The sequence below is a fragment of the Stigmatopora argus genome, chromosome 9, assembly GCF_051989625.1.
Source record: "Stigmatopora argus isolate UIUO_Sarg chromosome 9, RoL_Sarg_1.0, whole genome shotgun sequence".
NCBI lineage: Eukaryota > Metazoa > Chordata > Actinopteri > Syngnathiformes > Syngnathidae > Stigmatopora > Stigmatopora argus.
Window position 1 is genome coordinate 9,362,338 of NC_135395.1, and position 26,118 is coordinate 9,388,455.

At 39.5% G+C, this 26,118-nt stretch overlaps 1 protein-coding gene across 8 annotated transcripts in view; it reads left to right on the forward strand.

Annotated features, from left to right (window-relative positions):
* Nucleotides 1-12,808, forward strand: part of diaph2 (diaphanous-related formin 2) — a 202,415-nt gene extending 189,607 nt beyond the window's left edge. For 7 of the 8 annotated variants that reach the window (XM_077608614.1, XM_077608610.1, XM_077608611.1 and 4 more), the window contains one exon: nucleotides 6,814-8,463. In XM_077608614.1, the coding sequence (XP_077464740.1) occupies nucleotides 6,814-6,878 (65 nt within the window). In that variant the 3' untranslated portion in view covers nucleotides 6,879-8,463. Of the gene's footprint in view, nucleotides 1-6,813 lie in introns of all 8 variants that reach the window. The other variant, XM_077608608.1, reaches the window with a different exon arrangement.
* The last annotated feature ends 13,310 nt before the right edge of the window (nucleotides 12,809-26,118 follow it).

A 26,118-nucleotide genomic window follows, 5' to 3' on the forward strand; every position in this document is an offset into this window, starting at 1 on the left:
GTGTGTTATTCCATGTTCCCTTTCACATGCAGAGTGCTATCTTATCAGCAATCTAAATGGCTCCCTCGCAGTATCCAAACGGAAGCAGGTCACCGCTTTGGCTCTGTGCAGTGCAGTTCAAGCCCCAATGGAGCAAGCCAGACACTGATGTCAATGTAGTCAGGGGCCCTGGCCTCCCACAGAGGCCCAATCAGTCTTAGAGGATCAGTGACTAGCCCCCCCTAGGCACCAGTGTTCCTTGGCCTGATGGATGACTCTCTCTTCCTGGCTCAGGTCAGAGAAAAGCAGGCTCTGGCGCCTCACTCCATCTGTGTATCTGTCCGTGCCTTATCCGTGCCTTGTGGTCATACGTTGGTTCGGGCAGCCGCCAAAGCCTCCCAACAAAGTGGAATCTATAAGATGCTTTAATGTGCACAATTACAGTTTCTTGTTCAAGCTTGTCATTGTATTTGCTAGTCAAGTCAATACTGGAGAATCTCTCCAAAGGTCGAGAAAAACAAAAGTGGTTGTGGGGGGTGCGAGGGGAGTTCCGATTCAGATTATTGAACTCTTTTATGTTTCTTAGTTTGGAGTCGACCTCCTGAAATAACAACATTGAGCGTGATGGTCGGGATGGGAGTTTTGCCTTTGGCACTGATGGATTGCAAAATTGTTTTTATATAATGCTTTCTTGGGCCATGTGTACCTCTGCTCCCTCTCAGAATACCAAGAGGTTCGACTCAGTTAAGTGAAGAGAGTTCAGGGACTTTTTTTTTTCTTTCTTCAAACATCAACAGGAGTAGTGTTGATGCTTCAAATAGAATCGTTAGGTTCTTTCAGACTGCCCAGAAAACCTTTTTTTGCACAGAAAGTCTTTCATATAGGCATCTGCCCAAGTAACATACACAATATTTTCCTCAATACCAGCAGCATCTATGTGTATTCCTTAGGTCTGGAAAGCTCTAAGGCAGAGGTTCTTCATACGTCAATTGCAATCTACCAATAGATCACTGACCTATTGTGGGTAGATTGCACGACAATAAGATTTGATTTACTATGTTGCTTCCTTTGCTAGGCTATTATGAATTTGGCTAGTCTGATTTTAGTATTTTGAGTTTAAGGTTGATGAATCAGTCTTGCATCAAAGGCCAGCAATGTACTTTCCAAGTGATAAATGCCCAATCTATGTATGTAATTATTGACTAAACACAAAGGCAGTCACCCAAATTGCCTGTGTATATCTCTTTAAACAGCTTTAACTGACTCTGACTTGACTGGCTGCTCAGCAAAACTCCCCTGTAATATAACTTACAAGAATCATATTAGTGGAATGCGTGGGATTACGGTCGTGTATAGTCACATCCATAACGTTTGAAAAACAAAATACTAAATCTTTTTTTTTCAGCCTTTATCATTGCAATATCAGAAAGCAAAGCCATTCTTCAAAGTATCTGGGTAAATAAATTGAAATACAAAACACACATCCACGTGGGGTCCTTCCCTTCGTATTGATGTACAAAAACAAACTCGGAACATTGAAAGATACCACATTTCATTGTAGAATAACAAACGTGCATGTTCATAATTGGCCTAAAATTTACATTTGGACATTTCTATCCATCCTTCCATCCTGTCTTTTGTGGTTCTGCTCAAGTATGCTAGCACTACACTTACTGCAACACCTCCGTTTGGATTGTGGTTGTTTACTGCCAGTTTTTGTTGCTTATACATATTAAGGGTGTGTACGAATGCCAGAGGACGACTAAGTGTGGGGGCTGCAATCCTTGAGTGTGATGCGTTCTAGTGGCATGTCAGAGGTAAGACAGGACTGCATAAACATGCTGAGGCAAGATACTGAAATGCACCCACTCTCCTTTCGGCATTTGGTGCCCTGCATTTTGTCCGCTTCCTTTTCTTTCATCCCCCCAATAAGTATTTTTCCTACTCCTAACCTCCCCCTTGGTCCTGACATTATCTCCAATGTTTACTCCAAAAATGCTGGCCTCCCGTGATTTGAAAAGCCCACACAGTGGGAACAGAAAGCAATAAAAACCCTAACAACACAAATTTAACTTGAAGTGGACACAAGCACAAAATATCCCAGTATTGAGGCTTGGCATGCATGTTCCCATTTTGACACTGTGTACACACATCTAAGGGGCAAGCAGAGTTTAGCTGACAGCGTGTTGAGATAAACGGTGATAAGCAGCCAGCACGGTGACCATAACACATGCAATCATTTTTGACAGCGCGGGGATGTGGTTAATCTCTTCGTGTCTCTATCACCACTCTATCTCACTTGGTGCCGTTATGTGCTTGCCTGGCAATGCTTTTGACTGACCTAGTTAGTGAACACCGCCATTATAACCCCCCAACCCATATCCGCAACAACAGCATCTCACGGCCGACTCTCTCCTGGATTCCATTTGAGTTCCAGGTTGCTTTTGTCAAAAACTAGGCTGAGAACTGCCACTCAAAAAGTGTCACGTCAGGGCAAATTTTTGCTTCCTTTCTTGCAAATGGCCAGACTCAATGTGCAAAAATGCAGCCTACTTCTGCAACGGGGCTGCACAGTACAACGTGCTCGCTCAACAGACTTATTGAGAAAAGGGAGCATGCTTTGAAGGTAATTTCAGCTGACTTCTAAGCCTTGTATAGAATCACAACACTTGCTCGCATGCAAATGTTTTTTTATGACTTTAGCATTAAAAGAAAATTTACCAATGGAGAAGGTTTGATGGGATGAGAGCGCCAACAAAGCTTGAAAAACCATTCATCCGTTTTTACAGATGGCCATTCAAAATGGATCTTAAACCACTCCCTGCATAATGAACTAATATGTCTAGGCTAGTCAGCAAACGTTACATAATTAAGAATACACTGGTGCATGTTTAAACTGAAATTCAGTTATGTAGGAAAAAGTGTCTCTCTCTCTCTCTCTCTCTATATATATATATATATATATATATATATATATATGTATATATATATATATATATATATATATATATATATATATATATATATATATATATATATATATATATATATATATATATGCATATGCATATGCATATGCACATTCACACATACACATACACACACATAAACATACATATACATATATATATATATATATATATATATATATATATATATATATATATATATATATATATATATATATATATATATTCAGATTAATATCCTTGATAATGTTGATAATGCCTTATGTAGAGTTGTGTAAATTGCAATTGTAATATTCAATTTGGATTAAACTTTCATATTATTTTTAATTGAGTCTGCTTAAGTAGCTATTTAAGACTCAGCTTTTTAATTTGAATTGCAACCACCTTTAAAAATATGGATTTTCAATCTTACTAACTTAATGCATTAATTTAATTCCCAATTCACAACCAATGTCTCAGTTTCCTAAAATTTGATTTCTTTGTTTGGGAACCTTCAAAAAATATGCCATGATAATTTGATGATTAAATACTTTAAAATTCCCCTTATGAATGTATTTATTTGGAATCATCAGGACAACAGTAACATATGAACTATATGTATCAGTGTTGTATATTTTTTTCTCATATTCTGGTTTGGCTCTATGAATCACAGCAGTACAAAAATACCAGAGGGAAAAAGACCACTTTTGCAGACCTTTTTTAGCCCAAGTTGAACTATTTTCCATCCCCGATACTTGTTGGGAGTGATTACTCTCGCCACCGAATCAGTAGCTATGTTTGCCGCAACAGTAGCTTTGCGATACCCGGGCCATAACTTTCTCTGGGAAGAAATAGCTCCTCTCCTCCTGCATCCCATTTATACGCCGTATCTTGTCTCCATGTAGGGAGTTCCATTACTCAGAAACTCGGGGAGGGGAGGAGGAAAGGTGCGAGGGAGATGAAAAGCGGCGATAGAAGGTTACGGCTCTTGCTGTTGCTAGAGATGCTCTCTTCTTTTTGACAGCGAGCCAAAACACAGCGTGTCAGGCCTTAGATTTAATCAAATTTATGATGTTTCACCTCATCAGAGTGGGAAGAGTAGGGTGAGAGAGGGAGAGAGAGGAAGAGAGGGAGTCAGAAATAGGAAGGAAGTGACAGCGAAATCATGTCCTTAATTTTTTATCAGAAAGTGGTACATTTATTCTGCAACACCTACACTCTGCCCTTCAATTTCTTTTTATCAGGCTTTATTTGGGAAAGGGGCAATCACGTACAATTTGCTTTGACTGATTATGATATTTATGTAAATATATACTATGTGTATATATATATATATATATATATATATATATATATATATATATATATATATATATATATATATATATATATATATATATATATATATATATATATTTTTTTTTTTCCCCCCCACTTCTTAGTATAGTATAGCAGTTTCCTAATCATGTTAGTGTGATGTTGGGAGTCCATATCCAAACACTATCCAGATAATGTTTAAATAAACACAACATCATCCTTTTTCAAAGTCTCCCTGTTTATGCTGACCACTAAAGGGTAATCCCACTAGGTATTCCACGCTCAAAGCATTTAATGGACGAGTGCCAGCTCGTGTTTTACAGATGAAAGTGTTTTATCATGATGTAACTCTTTGCAATTAGCCATAGATGACGGGACCCAAAAAAAAAGACAGCGTGATGGAAGGGGGCAGCCCGGCGGGGATTCGATACGGTCCGTCGTAACATGAAATGACGTCTCAAAAGGGGCCTGAGAGCATTGCGGGTTGACTATGCCGTCTTAAGGCTCTTGCCTTGCCTGTTTAGTAATCTCGGCATCCTCCCCTCCTTCTATTACCCCTGTCTTATTCAGAGCCTCTCCTTTGTGGCACGGATCATCATGATATACACGCGAGGATACGCTCGTGTGCTCGTAACACAATGTTTGCCGTTTTCTCAAAGCAATGCAGGGAGAGTTTGTCTCTTGTGTGCGAAGCCACCCCATTTACACGCAGAATCTAAATACACAATTCCAAATTGTGTGTTGCCTGTATTTACTTTTGTGTTTCAAGTTTAACATATACTGCCAACCTCGTCTTTACATTTCCTGACAAAGCTGAGTTCCAAAATGTTAAGTGTGGTTTAAACATTGGGCTGATCCAAACACTGAAGTCAGAAGTTACATTTCAAAACACAGTTTCTACAGAATCTTTTGATGATCTGGCTATGTTTATTTGAATAGTATGGACCAATTTCATGACACCTTGCTTCACCTCTCAAGAATGTTTTGGCTTTGCCGGCAGACTTAAAATTGCTGTTATACACAGGGGTGCTGTAGTTATGTTGGAAGGGTCCCATGGTCTTTGTTATATATTATTCCAGTCCTCCTTGTGTAGGTCTGCCAACTCCCTGAAAAAAATACAATAAATAATGTATCTTTTTTATTCATTGGGTGATAACGCTTAATATTCTGCAGCATTGCTATTTAGGTTGAGACCTAAAAAGCCTATTAAAAAGGGTTCTATAGTATGCCCTGTAGTTGATTATTTCCAAAGGATAATTGATAAATTACTTGTATTATCATTTGGAATTCTAACCTAATATAGTGCAAGATAACCCGAGTACAGGAAACATACTCACTTTTCTTTGGTAACTTCTACGTGAAAGCAGGTTAAGGAGATATCAAAAGGTGTCAGGAAATATCGGAAAACAAGCACCCCAATATATTGTAGAAGTAGCTTGACTTTGAAGAGAGTGCTTTTTTCTCCTTTGTGTTAATATGAATAGCACAGTGTTCTTTGAGTGTCCAATGGAGTTTGTCTCTGCAATGCAACTTGAAGAATAATATTTTATGATAGTCTCATAGATTTGCTTACCTTTTTTTGTTAAGCTATTCACATCTACTCCAACAAACACAAAATGTCTGCTATTGACAGTTTAAAGATAGGCTCATAGTCAGACTGGCATTCCTTATTTCGGCCGGCCACATTTTTTTTGTGTGTTTTTTGTGGGTTCCTGACATTTTCTCTAAAATGCATGCCTCATACCATGTTTGCCTTTGGCTCATTCATAAATTTTTACTACCAGATTGAATAAAATGTGTGCATACACTGTGGAGTTGGCAATATATATTTTTTTGTGATATTCAACAGTTAACTCAGTAGATGATTAATTGCCTCCACAGAGACTGATACCACCTACTAAGATGATTCATTTCAACCTTTATCTGATAATAATTATATTATTTATTCTAATGTGTGTCCAAAGTGAAGCAACCTTAAAAGTAAAAAAAAAAATATCCGTAAATGTGCTAAGAAAAATAACCAGTTTTCTGTTTGGAAGGACGAACAGTTTGAATTATTACTTCTTGAACTGGACTACAAAACATTGAAACATGAATGTAATGTGTACTGCGTGCTATATCCTAATCTAACTGCATTCATATCCAAGAAGGACCTGCAAGTTTATTCTCACAGCTTTTCTATACATAGTGCTACTCTTATGTCAACTTTGCATTTTATAGTCCCAATTCATCCACATCAGTTTACAGCCTTGTTCATTATGGCCACTTTTAATTTCTTCATCAATCCATCTTCATGTCTCCTCGACAACACAAGTGATGTTTAATTGTGTATGAAATGCAACTGCAAGGCAAAACAACACTGAAGCTTCTTAATCTCCTAAATATTTAAGCTCCAAAGTTTATATATGTAAGCTATTTGGATGGGAATGGCTTTGATTTGCTTGTCTGCCATCACTTTGCATTTGCTTGTGTTTTGGAGTGTTTGAGGAAAAATGGTTATTCCACGTTTTGACCACTTTCAACACTTTATCTGATTCTGATTTGTTGTTTTTCTTCTTCCTCCCGGTAGACAACCGGCGTGCAGTCCTCGAACGATCCCGCTCACGCCACAACACAAGCCATCAAGCGCGATGATGCTTGCCCGATGAGCGCTAAAGGCCACCGACCGGGAAGACTACCCGACCATCCTTTTCATTGTGTTGAACACACGCGCATGGAGAATTTTAAAAAGAAGAAAGAAAAAAAAAAAAAAGGAAAAATCATGTCATTCATGCCTGAAATATGTTCAGTTATTCTTACATTTTTACCTCTTTTAAATCACAAGGATGTTTTATAGGCTGATGAAAACACTTCCACTAAGGGCAGGAGCATCTCCATTTAGGAATGACTGTATTTTGGAGAAAATTGCAGAAATCTGACTGTGCAACAGTGAAAGAGGCTGGTGAAAGGCAAAGTCAAGATCCTGGCGGTCTTTTGAAGGTGTATACCTGAGGTATTATGCAAAGCTAACAGAGAGCTGGCAACTGTCCATATCGATACTTCATTGCTTGTGATTCATCATTTATGTTTGATGCCATGCATTGTTTTGTTTTTTGTTACTGTGCTATCTTCATTTTAGGTTGACACATTCCTCTCCACTATCCTTTTTCAGATCAGTTTTATGTAGTATTTATGTGAGGCTCTTGACTAAAAGCAGTAGTCTGCCGAATGAGGGTGATTGTTTGGAAAAACCTCATTTTCCAATAGACCGTACCTGCTTGCTTCTCTCTGGTGCTAGGAAAATGCTCTGACGTCACAAATTTGAATCCCGTCAATCCGTTTACTCTGGAGACCCATCTGTGGTAAGTCAAAATATAAAATACCGACCATTTAAAAGAAGCACTTTTCAATGTTTTTCCTTTCCACACTTACAACTTATTTTTTTCACAATTATTCCTTATCGATTATTCTGACACTATTTTGGTTTCTTCTAAGAGGGCAAATGAATTCCCCTGCCTTTTCTCTTTGCATTTACCATAATGTTCAGACTATAAACCACTGCTTCGAAATTTACGGCTTTTAGTCCAGTGCTTATAATTTAAGGATTTTATTTTTGATAAGCTAATTAACTGCTTGTATTTTTTTCTGTTATTGTGCAGTAATACAGTATGGAAATATGTGGTTTGTAGTCTGGGCTATATCTGAACAAAAGCAGGTTTCTTGTCAAAGCTGGTGGGTGTGGATTGCAGTTTTTAAATTATAGGTAATTTCAATGCAATGATGAATCTTTGAATAAGCATTGTGTTGTTTAGCCAATTATGAGTAGAACAATAACAAACGGTTATTGATAAAGTGGGCTATTGTCTAATTTATGTGGTCAGGTGAGAAAAATGCTGACAGTGTTTTACCTGCTCAAATGCTAAAATGATAATGTTGCGAAAGTTACTTGGACTAAATAATAGGACTAAGTACAAAGTTTATTTTGGCCAAAACCAGAATGTCAGATTGTGTCAGACAAGAGTGGCTTTGTGGTTTGTTTGGGAGGTTTTATTTTGACATTTTTATTTATTTTGATGGAATCCTTTCAAACATGATTACGGTGCATTCAGCCAGGGTTAAACTGTCACGCAAAAACACCTTGCACATCACCAGCAGTTTTGTGTTCACACGGACATCAGTCAAAGTTCGTGGAAACAAACAACTTCCAGTAAAAATAAGTAATAAAATGACAATAATCTCATACTATTATCACTTTTCTTTTGTAATATTATCATTTTAATCTCCTAGTACTACTTTGTACAACTTTTATTGCATCAAAAAAAAATAAACGTGGCCAGTGCCATTGCAGTTTTAGACGATTAGGGCCGTAAGGTATAACCTTTATTATTATGTAATATTTTTATTTGAAACCAATGCCCACTCATTGTGGCCATTGGAATATCAAATTGAAACAAAAACTGGCAGTAATTCAGCCTTTGAATATAATGCATTTTATACCACTGAACAAAATGCGCCGTTTTTCGGCGTCAGTGAGCCGCAAGTCATATTTTATGCATAAATTAAAAACATGACAAATACATAAAGTATGCAAAATCTACTAAGGAAAAATGCGTCTGTGACAGCAAATCAGTGCTAACCTTCCCTTGTGGGCTCTTGGTGGCTGCTGCTTCTCAGTAGCATCTCCCAGCTAATGAAGTTTTAAACATTCAAACAAACACACGTCTGATGCTTGTTCGTGTTCGAATCGGTGGAGAAGTCGCCCCAAGCTTTGTGGTTGCAGTTTGAAAACGGAGCCTCCACTGCTTATTCATATATTCATGCCTCGGGTGGCGCCGTATACTCGTTCGCAGCCCTCAACCGTAAGCAGATGCTGCGAAAAACAAGCAATGACTCCGTGGCCAAAGTCAAGATGCTGTTTGTCTTAGCCAGTGAGCTTTCAAACAACCACGCACTCACTGGAGTTGCCACTGATTAAATCAGCCAAAAATTAGATCAGGTAAACCCGAATAAATGGGTATTTTACATTTAAATTTGAGTGTACATCAAGGTGTGACCACACGAGACTAAATATTTACATTGTTATTTCGTAGTTCCTGAATCCTGTCATCAAACCTTTGAGTTGTTCATGCAATTTTTCAAGTCTTAATTTTAAATATTGGCTTTCAGTATAGATTGGCTAAATCTCAATCATATTTGACTCAAATAAAAATCTGGATTGTGATGCATTTCCCTGACTTTGCAGGCTGTGTAGGTTGAGATTAGAAATGAAAGTCTAAATCAGGGGTCTCCGAACTATTCTACAAGAGGCCCTCGTGCGTGCAGTATTTCATTCCAACCCAACGAGACGGCACTTTTTCACCTATCTGGTGAGTACTCAGTTGATTGCAATCAGGTGCTGCTTTTTTGAGCAGAAACCCTATTGGTTAAGATGTCTGTGGTAGATCGGTTGTAAGAAAAACCAGGAGCAACAGGCTGAGGACTACTTTGGGGTTCCCTGATCTAAATGGTTGGTTTGAGTGTTTTGGTAAAGCCGTTTTAGATAGTTGTGCAGTTCAAGACACAACAAATCCACAGTGCACTGTCTAATATTGTCAACAATGCTTATCCTGGTCAGGGTCGTAGGGTGCTGGAACATAATCCAGCAAATGACGGACGACACCCTAAATTGGGTGGGGAAAAACAGTAGGAATTTTTGAGCACCAGATTAAAAAAAACGCTTGAGCAAAAGTATTAGGGCCACGCTAAAGAAAATAAATACTATTTTCTCAGGGGGAATGCATACAATTACAAGAGTAAACTTGGAACATTAAGGAATAATCTATTTGCACAAACACTTTAAAACAGCATACTGAGGATGGTGTTCATTTACGTAAACATTGACTATTGCATTGTTTGTTAAACTGATACCAAAGGTAGATGTTTATGCAATGCAATTGTGACTTTTTTTTTCTCTTCGTAGTTATTTTATTTAATGGGATATTACTTTTTTTTGTAAATCTGCATGTTTATTCTCGTGATATTATTTGTTTTTTTTTTCTTTTAAGTGTGGCTTTCATATTGCCCTCTTAAAAAATACCCCAGATATAAAAGGTTTGTTTCATTTCATTTCAGCAATGTTGTCTTTCTGAATGTGCCAATTAAAATTTGATTCAAAACATCTACGCTATGTCAAAATCCTTCAATCTGTTTATATTTTGAATGAGCAGCACAACTTTTTATGAGTTCCAGTTTGGCAAATAATGCACAGATTTTAACTCCTTTTTTCTATTGCATTCATTGTGTGACGGAAATAGTTGCATACTCTTTAATTATTCATTGTAGGGTTGGAAACTTTTATGTGATTACTAATGGGAGTTATATTTGGTATAATTTGTGAATGAAGCACCAAGATTTAAAGAATATGTGCCATTGGGAGAGTCATTTCGTGAATGTTGGGTGGCCAGCACTTTAATTTAAAAAAAAAAAACAATACATAAAATGAATAAGGAGTGGTTTGGCATCACTTAACCTCGCAAGTCAAAGGCTTAGCTAACTCTAACTTCCTGTTCCCACTGCTAACGATTTTGCTGAAATACTCTTATTGGCAAGCACTTCCCAGCTGCCTCGCATCGCCTGGTTTGTCACTCAAACCAGATATGGCATATTTTGTTTAGTGGCGACTTAGTCATAAAGCTGCTGCACATGTCACTTGGCCTGCCTACCTTTGTCGTCTGTGACTTTGTTGATTTGATTGTCTGTACAAGCCTTCCATTTGTATCCTTCACAACATGGACGGGACAAAGTAGAGTAAAACAGAAGGATGTTGTGGACCCTTTCTTTCCGCTGACTATGTCGTGGAATATGATACTAAATAATAACCACTTTGTTTTATAAATTGATTCATGAAAGTCATGCTTTGTCTCTGCGTTGTTGTGTTCCATGCCCTCCATTCATTGGACATTTTATTAGGAATATCTGGCTCGTAAGGTGTGTGTTATGGCGGTTTGAACCCTAATGGTTAAAGAATTGTGTTTTCCGGGACTTACTTCCTTCTGATGGCAGCCCCCTGTCAATTTTCTATTTTGACTTGTTGCAACAAAATCATGACTAATAAAGTCAATTTTATGCAGCATCAATTTAGGTTTGATAGCTTAGAAAGTATTCAAAGGCTGTAGACGACAAATACTAAACTTCAAAGACCCCCCATTCGATGAATGTGTATGCCAGGCTTACCAATGACCAAAAAAGCACAATAACAACCGACCAAAATTGAGCATCAATTTATTTGCTACCGGGAGAATTTGTAATACATCTCTTCCCATTGAGTAAAATGACTGTGCCTCCATTCATCCGAACACATGGTGCTTCATCTCCCCATAAAATGCGATCCAGCACCCTAATTTTAGTTTGTTGATCTTCTGAGGTTAATTAGTACTTGGCTGAGAGTAAACACAGCAAAGGAGGCCAACCTACTTCCTTACAAGGCACCTGCTTTGTAACTATAAAGAACTTCCTCGAGGTTTTCTTGACTTGCCATGTGATTTAGTGCTATTAAAAAAAAAAGATGCATTCGCAGGGTCAGGCCATTGCTGCGCTTTGCAATGATCTGGTTGAGCAATTGCAAAGACGCTCTTGTCTAATGAGCTTAGGGATGCACTCGTGCGTGTATATAGCACACATTTGTTTTATTCTGTTTCCACCGGTGCGAGCTCGCTCTACGTATAAGTGGCCCTGCCACAAGGCTGACAGATAAGCCAGGCCCACACATAACCTCCGCTTCTTTTCACCCAGTGTGTGACTCTAATGCACCCTTTGACAGATGAGTCACACCTCACAATTATGCTTATTTCAGTTTTTTTTGTCTATATTAATATATGTAGATAGATATATACAGATGAGTTCAGGGTGTCTCTGTAGCTATGTGCTCAAAGAACATGCATACTCTGTGTGAGTTTGTCTATGCTATAAATGGCTCCGTGTTGTTGTTGTCTGCATCAAAGTGTGTCAAATAATGGGAATATTCGCTTAGAGACGCTGCACTTCCAAGATAAGACGCCGGCATTTAGTCAAGCTCCCTTTTGGTATTTCCCTGCATGCCACATATTTTCTTTATGATGTTTAGAAGCCAGAACACGAGTGTGATACAGTGTATATGTCACCAAATGAATTGGCCGTTAACATTTTGCCACTGCACTCTAAAAGTGACATATAACCAAAAGCCCCCGTGGGATAATTTGGGGGTTTATTGCTGGATTTTTAGTGCAATTTATTCACACATAAAGACCAACCAGAACCACCAACATTGGTTTAAGATTTCACATATTCGAGACCCATGTATTGACACTGAATTATTCACTGTCAATCAATGCAATTTCAGGACAATAAGACTCACCAAATTTGACAAGAAAACTGGAATTGTTAATATACAAACCACACTGGACCATAAGCTTCACATAATCAAGTGTGACTTATTTTTGTGTTTTTTGTTCGTATCTTTCCCGCTGATCACTGACGGCCTGTATTGTTTTTTGTAATGTTTTTATTTTTTTTGCTGCCAGATTGAAATATTTTCTGTCTCCACAAAGTAAAGTAACACAATTTCAGTACCACTGAGCTAGCTAGTCTTTGAGGCTGCACCCAACTTGGATACGGAGGCTTGTCTCGTTCCACAGACTTTGCTCCCAACTGGGAGATGGTCCACTCCAAGGAGACTTCAACCTGTCAAACCCACGCAAAAATGGGGGGAAAGCATCTTGCCCTTCAAGCCTCTGTTAACCGCTGTGCTCATTCCCTGGCACCCATCAGTCTTCTCCCTCTCATTTCTTCTATTTTTTTGACGTTTGAAGCAGATCACTGAGAAAGCCTTTGTTTCTGAAGTCTGAGGCCTCATTTGGACAAGATAGTGAAAGTATCAACCCAAACAATGATGTTTTTTTTTCATTTATTTATTATAAACTTGGAGCTAAAATGTCAAATGAACACTGGAGGAATGATTTCTCCCACCAAAACTTTGTGAGGTCAGGTTCACCTGACAGCTTAGTGACTAAACGACTATTTTGTCATCTCTTAAAAATGATCAATGTCAAAAATGGAAGCTTAAGTCATAAAAATGATCATTGGCTTTTAATGTTTCTGTTTTGTTAACAACAGTGCCAGAAAATAGACAGCTGATTCATGGCTCTACTATACTAAGTTCATAGTCTTTGCCCAAAGCACAACATGAACAAAAAAAAAACAAGTAAAAGAAACGGTGGGTTAGAGAGTAAGTGCTCTTCTTATTTGAAATTTCTGAATGAAAGCATCTTTTTATTCAAGAAAGCACTTCCTAAGATGGTTTTAGCACCAAAGTACTTAAAAGCTTCTTCAGAGTTTCTCTGCTCTCTACCAAAAATGTCCCCGTGGAAGAAAACAAGGGGAAAGCACTCAAATGCTCTTTCCTGACAGACAAGTATAAGGGTTTTGACCACACAAACCCGCATACAGCCCGCTACACATATAAACACAACAAGCACGCAGAAATATTCATGAAAAATTGAAGCGTTGAACTCTACCAGCAATTTGCTTATCGGCCGCCTGTCTTAATGTGCATGGTTGACGTGCTGGGGGCAAAAATACAACACAGGCTAGCAAGAAGAAGAAGAGAAGTAATGGCCATCAAAGTTAATGGCGAGAGTGAAAAGTGCGATTTCTCACATGAGGGACCTTTCTCGGTCAGCCGTGCAGTCTATTTTTTTTCTTTCTCATTGTATTAGTTGACTGACTGGAGGCTGTAGCAAATTGGACATGAAACTGATGCGAGACGGCAAACTGCAGCAAAAGTTCAATTTATTAAACAATTATAAATTGGGACAGCTTGCAATAATGTTTAACACCTGTGAATCACATATTTGCGTAAACATTCTTAAGACAAATCTCCCCTCATATCATTAGTTTACACTTTTAGGGTCTTGAGAAGAAGTTACAGGTTAACAAACAACATACAGCATTCAGTGGTACTCGGACGTTTGGTCGCCGGACATTTGGTCGCCGGACGTTTGGTCGCCCGGACGTTCGGTCGCCCAGACGTTTGGTTGCCCGGACGTTTGGTCGCCCGGACGTTTGGTCGCCCGGACGTTTGGTCCCCCTGACGTTTGGTCGCCCGGACATTTGGTCGCCCGGACGTTTGGTCGCCGGACGTTTGACAACATGACAGAGAGTTTACTGTTGAAACCAGCTCTCAAAATTATATTCATTAGAGAGAGAGTTTAATATCTAAATATCTACTGTTGAAACCAGCTCTCAAAATTCTATTCACCCGGGCGACCAAACGTCCGGTCACGGCATTCAGTAGTACTTATTTACCACTCTGTTGTATTTTATTTTTTTACCTTTGAGAAACTTTTATGAATTGTGTTGTTAACACCAAAACCTTGACAACAGACACAACTAGTATGGAATCATATTCATGTTTTCTTTCAGTGGTTTTTGGACTATTTTAGTATTTTTGCATGTTCACAGCCTCACTAAGTCATTTTCTCAACTATGACTCATAGCACGGGGGACAGTGACACATGAGTCAGATTGCTCACAGGCCCCCGCTTGGCTCCTTGTAATGAATAAATATCTTTTTTATCGATCTTCCCCCATCCTTCTGGGCCATCAGGAGGTTATTGTTGGTATTGAGACGTTGAATTTACCATGCTAGGATGCCTCTCTCATTGGTGCTTCACGCAGAGAGCTTCATCCATTTGTCACGATTCGTGAACGTCCTTATTATTCACTGGCGGGGAGTCATTTTGTTCTGCCGCTTGTATTTTGTGAGCTCCAATGAGAAGCAAAGCGAGAGATGACATGCTGGATTCTCTCAAAAACCCATTTTGGTGTCTTTGGAGAACATGAACGTGTTTATTTCGAGAGCAGGTGGTCAAGTGCCACTCGACTTCTTTCCTCTTTGCAGCCTTCAAGTCAACCTCCCTTCTGTGCATCCTTGGGGTGATCATCTGCGAATCCCACCCAGTGACTGCGGCTCCATGAAGGGGTCGCCGGATAGTCAGCGGGCCATCTGGAGCTTCTCAAACAGAGTCGTCAAAAAGAGCGACCCGAACAATACCCGGAGGAAAGCAATGCATTGCCAAGCTTGAATGCTACTGAGCTTTCAGTGTCACATGCGTCATTGTTTGTCTCTGATTGGCTGTGAATGTAAAGGGAACTGCCGTCTTTTCTAAACCAAACTATGCAGAGCTGGAAGGTTTTGCGGTAAATACATTTTTTTAACCTTTGCTTTATAACTTTTTTTTTTTTCAAGTAAACAACCCTGAATTCACAACATCTTGACAAATGGGATTGTCAATGGAAAATTCCATTATTTCGAGGTTCCATCATTTCGACAATGATAAAAACCTAGACAACTGGTAATATAAATAAATAAAATCATTTGAGGGTGGTTTATCGTCCATAGCATTAATGCTTCCTTTTGTACTCTAGCAGTGGGAGGTTGCTTGCAGGAATAATCATGAGAGCATCAGAGAGGTTTCATTTGTGATTTTTGGTTCAGGGGCATGCACTTAAAAGCCAGTGTAGCAGTGAGGGTATTCTGCCAAGCAGGTGGCTGTGCTGTGCCGCTTTGTAAAGCACATAAAACAATGTGCGTGTGGCAGCTGCCCAGCCATAAAACACATGAACACAATGATGTCTGTGCCTATCCTCTTGCTTTGAGGCACACAACCAGCATTTGGATGATAAAGTTCAACTTAAAAAATATTTTATATATATATATATATATATATATATATATATATATATATATATATATATATATATATATATATATATATATATATATATATATATATATATATATATATATATATATATATATATATATATATATATATATATATATATATATATATATATATATATATATATATATATATATATATATATATATATATATAGTGTATATAAGTTTTTGCATGACAGGAGCACACTTCGTAGTGACTTTTCTTTGACCCTGCCTTTTATTGAACAAATGTTTCTTTGTTCTTGGTGTTTGGACGGGGGAATTACTCTTTCTTCTAGAGAGTAACGTTGTCCCAGTCGTGGCACATGCACTGGAGCGTAAAGTGGCACAGGGCGATCTGTTAATGGAGTCTGGCTGGAGTGGCTGACCTGTGGACAGCCAGCTGCAAGGTGAACATTCCACCGCTCTTAAATCCAAAACAGCCCCCTTCCCAATCCCAATGCACCTGACTCTACATGTCGCCTTCTCCACTCCGTCACGCCTTTCAGTCACCACTTCCTGTCCGGGCCACGATGCCTATGCCATTGCTAACAGAGTGTCAAGTCAAGCTCTGTCCCCGAGGGCTGACAAAGTGGTCAAAGGCCGCGGATGTTGCAGGTTAAGGTTGTTATTGCCAATGTTCCCAGCCTCCTCGCAGCTCAAAGTGACAAATAACGAATATGTTATGGTTAGATTTATGACCTACAAGAGGCAGTTGACTAATGATTGAGTCCATTGGGAAGCTTCCAACCTTGTGGCACTAAGAGATTTTAACCTCTTGAGCCTTTGCAGTATATCCCTGTATTAATTCATCCATTTTATGTGTTAGTTTTTTTTCCTGTGTTGATCTTTAAAATTTAACAGATTGCTTGTCTTTTAAGTGAATGTTTGACTACATTGAACATGCTTTTTTTCCCCTATTATGTATCGGTCTCTTCTTTGACAGGTCATTCCGATACATCATGAGGATCATTCCCCGCACTTGTTTTCACCAATCTCTCAAAATGTGCTTTCAATAATGCATGAACGAGCTTGCACACTTTGCATGCAGTGTCAGGGCGAAGACATGATCCCTGACAGCTGGAGCTTGGTAAGGCCCATAGTGAATGGTTTCTCCCTACTTTTGATGAATTATTAAATTTAAATTGTTTTTTTTTAACCAAACATATTTGTTAACACAATTGAATCTGCAGCGAGTGAGCGGGATTTATCCATATTTAATTTTCAACAAAACCACTAATTATAGCCAGAGGCTAGTATCTGCTCAATAGCTTTACAAGTTAAAATGTGAAATTCTGGGAGTATACAAAATAGAGATGTAAGTAAATGTGTGGTCCTTATTTTGAGCTAACTGTGGTTGACCTCGTCATGTCATGCTATTCAATTTTGTTTTGTATATAACTGTTTTGATTGACTTGGATTACATCGGTTGACAATGAAGAAATAAAACAATTAGGAACACAATTTAGTACAATTTCACACAATTGTTGTGTAAAAACATGACAAATTTATCAACATAGTCAGGAAAACAGATTTCACCAAAATAATACAAGCATTATGGTATGCTTATTTCAATAAGGTCACTAATCGACCGCGTAGCGGTCACCTGTGTGTGGTCGATTGGTCGGCGGTCTTTTGGTCGCGGTCTTTTGATTGCCCCGACCGCGACAACGGGCGACCAAAAGACCGGCGACCAAAAGACCGACGACCAAAAGACCGGCGACAAAACAAGGTAAAACAACACGGTCTACGCATCAATAAAAGCCAACAATGGCCATGAGCAGTTTCACTGAGCCGACGTGTGAGTGTATAAGAGTTTGTATGTACATGCGTTGTCCCTTTAAGAAGCTACGTCAGTCAGGGTCTTAACAAGTTCTCCAACAAAAAACAATAAAAGTCCGGGGAATTTGGAGCTTTTCTTTAGCCTAATAATTACTGGGGCATTAAGTATGACTAAATAGTAATTTGCAGTTTGTATTTAGGGAATTTGAGCAACAATTTAAATGGTAATCACTTACCTTCCGGGCGACCAAAAGACCGGCGACCAAAAGACCGGCGACCAAAAGATCGGCGACCAAAAGACCGGCGACCAATCGACCGTGTACCAGGTCACCAGATCACAATAACACTGCCAATGTCAGAATGCACCTACCTGGCTATTGTACTGCTAATTGGGCTGCTCTATATTGGTTTTGCTGTACTTGCATGCACCCAGTGCACCCATCTACAGCCAGAGTGCGCAACTTAGCATTGAATATCAAGCGGCTGATTGCTTCTACCACTGGGAAAACTCAGCCCGCCAGATGTGCTTGTCCACTGAATTTGTCCCCTGGGTTGAGCCGTGTTTGTAGGCTCGGACAGACGGTCCAGACCAGAGGGAGGATGCTGCAAAGCTCCATACCGTCATACGCTAGGGACCTGCCACTCATACTGTCGTTTTCCCTTCTCGTCACTGTCAACAAAGCGCTGATGTGGGCGTCTGATGACTGCCGCTGCTCCTATATTGTACCATCTCTCCTGCCGTGCGTTCTGTTCTAAATAAAACTCCTTGCCTGCGTAATGTCAAGGTCTTAAATGTTTTGTCAGCACATTGCAAAAGACCACACTTAATCCACATCACACCAACGCCCACCCAGATCACATAATACAATGGCCTAGGATTACTAAAAAAGAACATGTGCTGTGATATATATTGATTATGAACCACATCACTGTGATAAAAAAATGCTTGTTTGTTTATAAGTTCCCTGTGATTGGCTTGAGGTCTGAAAACTGTGATGGCCATTCCATCACGTTGTACATTTGCTACTCCATGGATGCCTTTGTTCGAACAGAGCGGCAGTCTCCAAGGCCATGTCCACATGTAGCAGGGTATTTTGAAAAATAAAAACATTTTTCTAAATCATGTGTAAGATAACTTGCTTCTGATTGAATGCAAGAACAAAAACAACAATGTCTTACTTGCTGTATCCAATCCTCTGCAATAAAATATGTCAGCATTGTTTTGAAATAAAAACTCATGCATCCAAAGTGGGACTCGAACCCAAGCGTGAAAAAGTACACACAAATCAACAATTAGACTATTTTGTGACGTGTCGTGCGGGACTCATTTTATATAACAAAGCGACAGGAATTGTTGATATTTTCCTACAGATTAAGTGGTGTGGGCGTATATATTTTTTCTCTTTTTTAAAATTCCCTGCTTGGTATCCAAACTATTTTACAAAAGTTTTTTGTTCCAACAGATCCAGCATAGACAGTTTGACCAAATAGATTTCTTCTGAAACAAGCAGCACCTGACTGCAATCAACTGATTACACTTTTAAGACACCAGATACATGAAAACGTATCGTCTTAATCAATTGGAATTGAAATCTACACCCGCTGCAGCTCTCGAGGACCACTTTGGGTACATTCTCTGTCTTTTTAAGAACAATAAATGCAAATTCCACAATCATCTATTGCTGTTGCTTTTAGATTTAGGGGATATCATTTGAGTATCCATTGTTCATACCACTCAAGAGTGGTGGTACCTTTTGCTTTGCAGGACAAAGTCAATTTGGGAAATGCACCCTTTTGGAAGACTTTCATCAGGATAATTTTGCACATTGTGTATGGCAATGTGTTTTGAGGACCGCCAGCAGAACTGCTGGAACATCTGCGTGCAGTGGCACAGACCCTCTGCCTTTCCACAGTGCTTCACGGCCTAGCAGGGCGTGACCCGCTACAGGCTCCTGGGGATCGCTTCCTCTTAAAAGCCAGCTGTGCCTTGTAGTCACTGCCCGCCAAGTACTCCACAGTCCAGCTGTTCACCTGAACACCCCCCCCAAATCACCACAGACACAATCAACGTAACCCCCTCAAGCATCAACACGTGGGTTTTCAACCTGGTGAGTTACTCTTATTTCTGTTGCTTTATACTGTATATTGTATTCATTCATTGATGTCATTAAGTGTCATTTTATGCTTTATGTGACTTTAGATTCAAATTTGACATTGCCTCAAGTATATATTTGTTAGTGTGTTGAAACTATCATAAGAAGTATTTGAACAAAGCACAGTGTTCGCAGATGTGCATGAACAGGCTAAACATTTCAGCCAGTGTTGCCAGATAGGGTGGATTCCTGCCCATTCAAGCCTTGGGAAATACTTTGGGGCGTGTCGATTAATTTTGGGCTACTTTTGACAAATTATAGCAGTTTTGAAGGACAAGTGGTATTTATTAAATTTAACTGTGTTGCTTGCTTGCAGCAACATATTCACACTAGTGATTAAGCCTTGAGACTTAATTTAAAAATATATATATATTCAACCGAGTCTTACATACGAAATATATTTTCTTGTAAATTGCCGTAAACTAAATATATAAAGATTTTTCTTCCACATAATGTAATATTGCAAAATTTGCTCCCAAAAGAATGGCTCCACTCTGAGTCACTGATTGAATTTGTGGTTCATGATGAAATGTCATTGTTTTCTTCTCTGACTGTTGAACATGCTTTTTTTAGGACAATTGACTCCACTTTTTATACTAATGTGCTTCATTTTAAGATTTAAATGGGTCATCTCGCCGTACACTCCGTCAAACGGCGACGGTTTCAGAGAGTGACTAAACTGCCTAATGAGCTTTAATGTGTGCTGGGTGACACTTAAATGTGTTTTATAGTCACACTAACAGATTGCTGCAATATCTAGTGATGATAATGATTGTCGATAATACAAACAGAATACAGTTAAAGAATACCAAGAGATATTATTTGCAGATAGTCGCCTTACTCGCCTGTATTGTACTATAGTATGTTGGAGTCTGGCTACAGCCAAATAGCCAATTTGTGACATTCATTTGATTATCGTGGTTGTTGATTTCAACTGTGGGAGGATCGTAGAGTTGGAGGCTTTAGTGGACGTCTGGCGGCAACTCGTAAATAATCCATCAATAACTCCATGATGCCAGTCTTTTTGATGATGCAGATCAAGGTAGCAAATATGAGGCTTTTATTGATTGCATTTATGACTGACAGGTTTTGCTGAATGTATTTTTCAGAAATTGAGTCATTATTTTTGTGTGAGTAAACTAGCCTGTGGAGCTTCAGGATACTGCACTTGCAATGCATGACTGCCACGGATTGCTTAGAGGCAAATCTGAACAGGTTATATAGAATCAAGCTACGAGGATGGCCTACTCAGGTTATAAATGATACAAAAATGGCTTTCACATCTTACAGGGGGAGAATAATGATCATAGTGTTGTTTTGCGGAAATGTATTTACAGGGAGGGTTAATTTCCAGTGTTTTTTGTTTTGTTAGTTTTTACATTAACATCCAGTGTTTGTTCTGTTTCTGATAAATTAAGCAACCACCCCCAAAATACAACTTGTACACCAGTGTGACAATATGTTGGTTTGTTTTCATGGTGAATTATTTGGCTACTGCGACTTATAGTGCGAAAAATACTTCAGTAGGGTTGGAAAGAATCAGGCCTGCCTTGATTCACTTTAGCACTCACACACTTTGTGTGATGGGAAATGAGAGGTTTAGCTGTACAGTGATTGATGACAATGATGTATAGTTCACCCTAGCCCACACCTTCAAACTCTCTGTCATATAATTTATGAGCAAGCTCATTTAATTAGTCTGCACCTTAATTTGTCCGCTTTCGCTCTATGACATATGATCAAGTCGAGCAATTGATGGCGAGGATTGGCTCTGGCAGTTAACTATCTTTCTATGACATAGATATTGTCATCTGTCCAATCAACATGATCTGACAATCAAGCTAATGAGTATAAATGGGACCTTCCGATGCAGTTTTAAAGGCTGATAAGCGGAGTTGAGATTTAATTCGCAGACTATTGTCAACGGGACAGAAAGTTGAATGTTCTTGCCTAAAGCTTTGTCACAATTGGCCTCCGTGTGGACATGTCTGTGCCTCTGGACATCTGTCAAGAAATTGTGCATTCTTTTTTGATTAAGACTTTTTTTAAGATGATTCGAGCTTTACCGCAATTGCCTTGCAATGTAGAGTCTGTTGTAACATATGGCCCAGGATATCTGCATAAATGTCACAGTAGCAACAAACTGGCCACAGATGCTGAAATTATATTTGGCTTAATTGAACGAAATTTAAATCTCCGTGATACATGTACGTGCCGTGGCAACAGCCATAATTGAAAATGTTAGTTGTGTTGGCGCCAGTTAAATTGTGCAAAAATGCTGTCTCTGTTGATGTGGGTATACTGGGTTACACAAAGTGTGGCATGTCACGCGTTAGCCAATTCATAGAGGTGTCAGAACCTCACGAGCAGTGTCACCAGTGATGAACGATCACGTTAATATTCATTTAGTTGCAATTAATCAGACCGCTGTGTTATAATGTCAGGGTGTCTTCAAAGTTTTCGCAAGTTGGGCAAAGTCAATGGAAAGGGCTCAGTTAGTCACAGCAAAGTGTCTTTGTGACAGTCAGTACTGCCATATCTAATCAGACAGCTCGACCCACCATTCTATTTATGCTGAGGAACCAAAATGTACGTATGATAGATGAGTATACAGCTGGCTTACAATGACAATGCAAGGTGGTGTTATAAAAATAATTGTATCCTGGGATTTTAGACTTCTTTAATGTTCGTGACAAAAACATTTCTAAAAAGCAATGGTAGAGGTATACTGTTTTACGAGTTTGGTGTTCTACTATGTGATTATTAGTACTGTGTCTAAGCAGCAGGACAGAAAGGTTTTGGGGATCAAAGATTCAGCCCAAAATTAGTTGATTACAATTTTATAACTAAATGATATACCATGCCCATTGTAAAAAGGTAGTAATGCTGTGAAATGTTGTATTATATAATTGTAGCAAAATCGCCGAGCCGAGGTGACAAGTGGGAGATCTGCCAGACAATATGGTTTCCTGGACCACCCGAATATTGGGTTACTTGCTCACTAATAGACCTCAGTGGGGCCATCATTTCTATTCCACTCTCGATGAAGACATCCGTTCTTCCTCTACAACACCTCTCCTTTCCTTTCTGTCTTCCTCCTGTATGTCTTCCAGTTTTTTTTCCCATTTCTCCATCTCTCCTTGACTTGATTTTTTTCCCCTGGCTTTTTCAGTTCAGCCTGCGGGCAGCTGAAAGGTCTGTTTGACGAGAAGGTCCCCTCGTCCCTTTGGAAGCCATTAGACAGCCTTTTATGAACATGAAAGACAGCTATTTTCAAGTCTTATTTTTGCAAATCCTACTTGGCATTCTTTTCACTTTTCCCGGTGGATTCTGATCCCCATTACTGTGAAAAAGGGGCACCCACTGTATATTGTGCAGTTGGAACAGATTAATAGCATTTTTATTCATTCCACAATAGAGAAAGCTGTTTTGAGTATGTTGAAGGGAAATTGAATCTCATGACGCAATATTTTCAAAAATTGTTGTGACATTTTTGCATCCATGAATTTAAAGTTTACAAAAGATAGTCCTAAATAATTCATTTAGTAATTAAACTCTATGCATTTTCTACTTGTAGAACTAGCTCTGGCAGTCTGTACTTTCTCCAAACCTAACACTTAGCTTTGTCTTCCCGCCCAGAACCTTCTATTTATTTATTTTCCCTTGAGGATAGAGTTGCCTACAGTGACTTGGGGCAAAAACAAAAATGTATTCTGTTTCTAAGTGCTTCTCAATATGAATGTGCTAGAGAAGAGGCGGCGTGCAACAGGGTAAACTTATCACGGCTTTTCATGCATTCTGTCCCCATGAAATAAATATAGACTACATTTTAAAAGCTTGTACAAAAAAACGGAGCCCTGATCAAATATGCAAGATGCTCTCGGCAGAGGCGGTGGTCAAATACATACTAAGTGCATCACTTTACTTATGGCATTCAAGCCAAAATCAGATTGGCCTCAGTGTAAACTCCTGCTGGAAAAGCCTGTGGCAGTGTGTGTCTTTGCATCAAGATCCAAGGAAGATCACATTCCTTTGGCTTGTCTGCCCCTTGTTGATATGCGGTGAGAAGATTCCACGCGGAGACGCTGTGGAATTCCGGAGAGTGCACGAGGCCAGGCGGCGGTAGATCCAGCGGTTGGTCTTTGCTTCTTCCTCTGGGTAATTGCGGCAAGGGCACCGGATTGGAGCTGTACCTCCTGCTTCGAGCTGTGTGCCCGTAAGGGTCAGCAGAGAGTGCAGATGCGTGCACATTATGCTGTGGAAAATGCAGCTGAGGTCTACAATGAGCGCCACCGCAAATCTGGTTCACGGCAAAGAGGTGCTTTAGAGGTCTCGCTGGCTCAGGCGATCAATCAAAGCCCATTCTATCATAATGACCACTAAACAATTGCAGCCACGCGTTGTCCACACACATGCCGTGTTTTTTCAAACACTTTAGCCTGATGTGTTTCCCGAACGTCTCAGTCCAACCATCATTGTGCATTGGACCTTTTCTCCAGAATCCTTTCCCCATAATAACCCTATTCAAGCATTAACTGTACTCTCCCCTTTTCAATCTGGTGCCGACTTCACACAAGCTCTTAGAGAAATGCGTGTGCACAAAGCCTCGTATGCTTGCAGATTGTCTAATGGAATGGATGGATTAGACTCTTGTTCTTGTGGTGAGAGAAGGTGTACTGTATAGGCCAGAGTTTGTAGCTCAAACACTAATTTCTCCTGCACTGCTCCTTCACTAATTAGTACAGACTTCCTTCTGGCACTAAAGGGACCGTGCCCAGGGAGTCCGTTTATTTGTATTGAAGGATTATCGACAAGGAATTGCTCTTCACTCCCACACATTTAGGAGACAGTGCAGCAGTTACCGGGTTGCATGACCTTGCAATTTCTTATAACAATTGCTATTATATTTACTGTATTTTGCCCACTATAGGGCACACCTTAAATGTCAAAATAATGTGGAGCACCTTATGTGTGCTGTGAATTTGAAAAATACTGTAAATATCCCTGTGTGACTTCTGTTCTTCACACTTTTAACATAACATTGTGACTCCGTTATTCATGGACAGGTCACAATAAAATATGCTATGTATATTCTAGGGATGCATGTGCATTGTTCCACATAGTCCGATTTTTAGTTTTTGTTTAAGAAATGTTTAACTGCATTAATTAAAAGTATAATTAAAATTGCTACACCATTATTCGTGACTGGATCAAACGAAATTGGCATGTATGTTCCTTGGAATTACACGCGCACACCTCCCATTTTATATTTCCTCACCTTCGCTTTGCAGAACCACGGCTGCTGCCGCTGTAACCGTCGTATACATTACGAGAGCTGTCAGCACTACCACAATGTTATTGGCCCATTGTCGTTCAGCTAAGACTGCCAGCAATACCCTTTAAAAAGGCCATATGTTTCAGCAAGTGAACATTTGAGTGCTAACCAGCCATACGCTGTAGGCCAAGCTTAAATTTTATTTGGATCATTTTTATATTGCATGTTAAGGAAAAAATATGGATTTTTTTTAAAGGAAAAACCACAGGGGGCTATTTTTCTTCTTGTTCGAAAACAACAAGCACCGTGATGAAGGTATCACTTTGACATGTCACTGTGGGGAGTTTCATTTAGAGTTGTGATTAGAAGTGTATTTACAAAGTAGTTTTATTACGGATAGGGATGTCAAATTCATGCTGGGTTTGTATAAATTTATCTCAGTCTGTTTCAGAATAGACCAGTCATTTGAGTGTCAACATCTTCTCTAAAAGTCTGAGGAAGTTTTTAACGACTGCAAACGAGAGCTAATAGTTAAAGCCGGCCTAATTTGCAAGATGGTTTAATAATAATAATCAAACTAAACATCGCCCAAGCCGCACTGCGAGTCCCTTGATGTTGTATGGCTTTGAACGTTTTTTGATTCGCGAAAGCAAGCGAAACGGTAGTGAAGATAATCGGAGAGAAGGAGTGCTACTGAGCATGTAGCAAACCCTGTGCAACGCAGGAGCCAAGCTGCAGTGTAGAATCGCCCTTGTGCCACAGGAAATGGATGACACAAGCCTGCTCTAAGAGGCTTTGCCAAAGCTCTGGCTTACCAGTCTCCCAGGTGTTAATGTGTGCTCGGTCTGCCACCCTGGCTGAGAAGATTGGAATCCGCGTTCGCCTCCAGCAGCCAACATCTGCCACCGCGGCAGCGCTATCAGTTCTCACGGCGAGTTTCTGTGG